The 5,846-nt window shown below is 43.0% G+C and overlaps 1 protein-coding gene across 1 annotated transcript; it reads left to right on the forward strand.

Annotated features, from left to right (window-relative positions):
- Positions 1-4,346: 4,346 nt before the first annotated feature.
- LOC147718306 (olfactory receptor 2K2-like) lies at positions 4,347-5,285 on the forward strand. Its single transcript, XM_086966688.1, has one exon. The coding sequence runs from the start codon at positions 4,347-4,349 to the stop codon at positions 5,283-5,285; it is 939 nt and encodes a 312-aa protein (XP_086822814.1).
- Positions 5,286-5,846: the final 561 nt, after the last annotated feature.

The following is a 5,846-nucleotide window of genomic DNA, read 5'->3' on the forward strand; positions in this document are numbered from 1 at the left end:
TTGGACATAGCTACATCCACTGGGCTCACAGGTATGCTGATAACAGAAATGTACACAACCTCAATTTACAAAATGTGGAAATCAAATGGATTGGGCAGAGAGGATTGAGATGTCACCAATTGATACCATTGGTGAAAACCTTTTTGTATTTGCCAAACCCTGACCTCATAATAGTGCACTGTGGAGGAAATGATTTGGGCACTTTGACTGGGGTAGGTCTGGAAATGCTCTTAAAGGACATATTTGAGCAATTAATGGCACTTTTTCCTCAAACTGCCTTGGTATATTCCAATATATGCCAAAGACAGAAATGGAGGTGGTCCAATCAAATTTGTCCACACATTGAGAAAGCGAGGAAGCATGTAAATAAGTCTGTTTCAGCTTATATGAGAGACCATGGAATGGGCGCCATCTACAACAATAACTTGCGTTACTACATGCAAGATATCTACAGAGGAGATGGTGTGCACTTCTCAGATGAGGGAAACAGAGTTTTCATACAAAATGTAAGACTGTGTATTGGTACCTACTTATAAGTACCTAGAACTTACACAGAACCCAAAAGCTCTTTTCAGAGCTACCTTAACTATAATTACTCTTTCAAAATTTCGAATGTACCTTTTTTCACTAATTTTCACTTATGTTCGCTTCCCGGTTCGCTACCCGGTTGGCGTACCGGCAGCTAACCGCGCGAAAAATGCAATTTTTTTTTCAACATATATGAGCCTCCTCAGCCACCCTCAGAAAGCCTAGGGGGTTAGGATACGTCTCCCGTGCCCCCTTATACCCATTTCCCACATTGTTTTTCCTCCATCTTGTGATTAAATTCAACCGAAACACAAAATGGCGAACTCCCATTACGCTACCGGTGAGCGACCCGGTTCGCGTACCGGGAAGCGCTTCTACCGCGAAAAATCGAATTTTTTTTATTTGCCCCACAAGACCCTTTAATAACCCCCACATCATTCCTAGGGGATCAGGAGGGGTCTACCTTGCCCCGTTTCATTAAATTACCCCTTTGTTTTTCTCCTCCTCTTGTCTCTCGATCCTACCGAGAGACAAGATGGCGGCCGGTCCGGACTGTTTAGAATGTTGACAGACACCGGAGAGCCAATCAGCTTCACTTCGCAAAGTTCCGTCACGCGTCAGGTACTGTCACAGATATATCTGTTTTTTAAAACGTTAATTTCTCAAAATCCACTGGAGCACATATATTGAGACATAGCAAAGGCACGTCGGGCAAACCATATCTACAATTTTGCCAAGTCTCGTGTAAATCCATTCAGCCGTTCGAGCTAAAAGTGAGTCCAACCGCCCTACGGAAAAATGAATGGGAAAAACGCGTTTTGGGACCCCCCTTTTTTCTCAGCCCCCCCCCTTGATGAAACCCCCCCAAATTTTCATGGGCTGCTCAGAAACAAAATGTGCCATTTTCCTAAAAATTTCAGCCAATTCCTTCCACAAACGCTAAAGTTATTCGACATAGAATTTTCAGAAATCCCATAGGAAAAAAATCCTAACTATATATACCTACTGGCGACCGCCAGTAGGTAATATATGTATCATTGTCATGTATATTGATCTTTGTACTGGGGTGAATGTAAGACATTGTTCTGCATTCTGTCCATCAACTGTGTTTTTTGCAATTTTCACCCCGAGTGGGCTGGGTATGCTCAGACGTGAGTCCCAGGCTCTCCACATCACTGGAGTCAAGCTATCCAGGCTGAAGAAGGCTGATAGCCAGAAACCGATGGATTTAGGCCCAGATCTTTGTACTGGGGTGAATGTAAGACATTGTTCTGCATTCTGTCCATCAACTGTGTTTTTTGCATTGTTCTTTTGAAAGAAGGCACATTAATTTTCTCGGAATTCTGAGGAGACAAAAACTTGCAGAGACAACTCCACTTATCTGGTCTCCAAATGTAAGTCTGTCAATAACAGTCACCCACCGGTTCTTCACTTTCTTGGCAAGAACTGGGAGAGTACCCAGTTCTTCCAGCCACCAGTCAGGTGTCCAGAGGTTCAAGTTTTTTTCCAAATATAATAACCTCTGTCTTTCCTGAATTTAGTTTCAGGCAGTTAGATGACATCCACCATGCAGTCATGGCATCTTATTCCCGTTTCGGCTTCCTGGCCACGATGTAGGGATATCACTATTTGCATGTCATCAGCATAGGATGTCAGTTGAAACCCAAAAGATCTTATTAGGGCTGCAGAGGGGACACAAAGTGTGAGGCTAAGGGAATATCCCTGCGGAACACCACATGGAAGGGAGAAAGGTTTAGACTTATTTTTATCAAAATCCACTGTTTGGATTCTATCAGTAAGAAAGGATTTGAGAAGGTTCCAAGCATTGCCTTGAAACCCTGCTTCTCTGATATACGGTCCATCAAAACCTCATGATGAACCGTATCGAAGGCCGTTGAGAGATCCAACATGATCAGTATCACTGTGCCTCCCTGGTCCGAGGCCTCTCTTACCTCCTCTGTTGATTTAATCAAGGCCAACACTGTGCTATGATCAGCACGAAAGCCATATTGAGTTGGATCTAGTATGCTGTGTGTCTGGAGAAACTGGAGAAGTTGGATATTCACGGCCTTTTCTAACATCTTAGCCGCAATAGGAAGGCGTGAGATAGGACTGTAGTTGTTTGGGTCCTTCGGATTAAGGTTTTGTTTTTTGAGCAGTGGGAGAATGGATGTGATTTTTCATAATTTGCGGAACTGCCCCGAGTTAAGGATGGTATTGAACAGGGGGGTAAGAACCTCATGACACCCAATTCTGGTCACACAAGAAGACATGTACCCAGCCTAGGAATGTGACTGTCTTCTCCTATATCATGGAGAGTGTAGTGGGGCTGAGCCTTCCACTCACACAGTGATAAGTTGGCATGGGTTTATTAGAAGCTTAAACGCCATTTTTACTTTCCTGCTTTGCTTTGACACGACACACACTTGCAATATTATTTAAAGAAGGCTGAGTATTTTACTTCACATGAGAATAACTTGTTATGCTACATTTCTAGACTGCCTCGCTAGTTTAGTCTGTACAGTGAGAGCCTGGGCAGTCAAGGTTATCTTGGACACTGTGTCTGGTATTCGGAATGATCAGCGCACGTTTTAACCTAACACATATGCAGCTGTGGCCACCTCTGATACTGGCACGTTTAATAATGCACTGTGCAGGCATGAAAAAACACACTTGGAGAACATTTTGTATGCTGAGAGCTTGTGCAGAACTCGATGTGATCCACTTCTGCTGAGTACCAGAGGTATGGGGCCACCCATGTAATCCTATGAGACTTTCTTTAGTTATAAAATAGCCTGCTAGCTAAGGAGGGTGAAATCTAGGTATATTTTAAACCTGTTTCCCTTTAGCATTATAAGATGCTTTCTCCCTTTGTATTTTATGGAATAGTAACAATCCTGACAACCTTGTTTCTGATAATATGTTTGCTTGTATTATCTAAGGTACTGCGCATGAGATCATGGCATTGGAAATAAACATTTCAAACTTGCTTGTGTCTCTATTTACTACTTGTTTTGGAACTGATGTAAGTTTGTGACAAAAGAGTGCTCTTGTTTTCCACCTTACCTGAGGTAACCTAAGTTGCATGTTCTGGGTTGACTAATCATTGGTGATTTTGCTATAGGACGAAGAACCAATGAGTCACTGATGCTAGTCTGGTAGGGGGTTTGGGTACTAAGGTGAGTTTTGGTACTCCCTAATTCACTAAGGGCCTAAGTCTGTGTAGGAGCAGAATCCCTGCAACAATAGTAAAGAAGAACTTCCTATGCTCAACAGGGTCAAATCTGTGTCACTAAACCCTGAAAATTACAACACTGTCACACCTTCAAGGCCCTAGTCTTTTTCGAAAACCCAGTGTCCCATCCCAAAATAAATCTATTTAAAGTTCCTTAAATATCCCTTTTAGTAAACTGTAGCACCACTGCTCTGAACACTCACTTTAAAGCAACCTGTGGTATTGTACCAGGCAGAAGCCAGGCAAGGCACTAGGACCCAGCTGAAGAACCAATGGCCATGTAGTCACTGACTGGGGTGGAGTCACAAGGGAGGAAGGGAAAGAGGAAAAGCAGGAAAAAAGGGCAGTGATGAGAGAGGGTGGAGGATAGAGAACATGATGTATTGTTGTCTAGGAATAAAACATCTTACCTGATGCTCCATGTGTGGCATCTCTTTCCCATAACTGAACAATCTGTGGGATTACACCTTCATATCATAAAGGCCCTGAGCTATGCTGTACATTAATGAAGTCACAAGAAATTGCAGCTGCATCTCAATAACTGTTTGATCTTCCTTTCTGCAGATAAGTTAGAGCCAATAATATGAAGAGGGAAAACCAGAGCTTGGGGACACATTTTATCCTGAAGGGCCTTTCCGAGGACCCCAACATTAATATTATGCTCTTCTTTGTATTTCTTTCAATCTACGTGACCACGCTGATTGGAAACAGCATCTTGATTATTGTCAGCAAAGTGGACAGTCGTCTCCACACACCTATGTACTTCTTCCTGAGTAACCTCTCCTTCTTAGACATCTGCTACACTACCAGCATTGCCCCCAAAATGCTGGCCATTTTCTTGCTAACAAATAAAACTATTTCTTTTTTGGGATGTGCAGCACAAATGTACATCTACCTGTCCTTGGGTGAGACAGAATGCATCCTCCTTGCCGTCATGGCATACGACCGCTATGTTGCTATTTGCAACCCCTTGCACTACATGACCATCATGAACAGGGCAGCCTGTATCAGGATAGCAGCTTCAACTTGGATCGGAGGCTTCCTTCTGTCCATAGTTCATGTGGCACCCACATTACATCTCCCATTGTGTGGCAATAAGATTAACCACTTCCTGTGTGAATTGGAAGCTGTTCTGAAGTTGTCCTGTATTGACACCTTCATCAATGAAGTCGTCATCTTTGTCGTTGGTGTGCTGATATTGCTGATCCCCGTGTTCCTGATTGGAGTCATTTATCTTCGCATCCTTGTGACTATTCTCAGAATCAAATCCACAAAGGGACGATCCAAGGCATTCTCCACCTGCGCCTTCCACCTGACAGTCATCACCATTTTCTATGGCACTGTCATCCTTATGTACATGAGACCCCGTTCAAGCCACTCTCCCAACTTTGATAAAATGTTATCTGTGTTTTATCTTATCGTGACACCGATGGTAAACCCCATGATATACAGTCTGAGGAACAAAGACGTCAAAGGAGCCTTGCAAAAATCAATAGGAAAGTGTGTATACAAAGAAATGTGATAGACTTAGAATGCAGTGACTTAAAAGTGTCATATTGGTCTGACAAGTGCTGTGCATTGGCAATGTAAGATGAACTGACCTGAAAATGGTCACAACATGCCTCAAATAATTCCTATTCAGGGGCAACAGCCAATGTGTGTTTGTGTGTGGAGTTTGAAGAGTATTTGCTTATGGATTTGGAGCCAGCAGCGTTCTTTGAGGTGAAGAGTGATGTGAGTGTGGGATGGGAGATTGATGGTTTACCTGCCAATGAGTTTTTCATTTTCTGGAGTCTTCTGGTCAGTTGAGCATTAATTCCAACATAGCTTTAGTTGCCTTCGACCTGTTTGCTGGCTATAAGAGCCTGTGTAAAGGTGTTGATTGCGAGCCATTTGAAGATCTTCTTGAGCACCTAGAGCGTGTAGAAGCAGGAGCTGGAGATTGCATTCACTTGACTGGTCATGGGGAATTGGTTGTTGATTACTATTTGGAGGTTCTTTCATGGGTTGCATGGAGTGATGTGGGTCTGAGTTCAGCAGTTTTAACAAGGTCTAATTCTAATCACTACCATTAATCAACTTT

The sequence above is a fragment of the Lissotriton vulgaris genome, chromosome 4_1, assembly GCF_964263255.1.
Source record: "Lissotriton vulgaris chromosome 4_1, aLisVul1.2, whole genome shotgun sequence".
NCBI lineage: Eukaryota > Metazoa > Chordata > Amphibia > Caudata > Salamandridae > Lissotriton > Lissotriton vulgaris.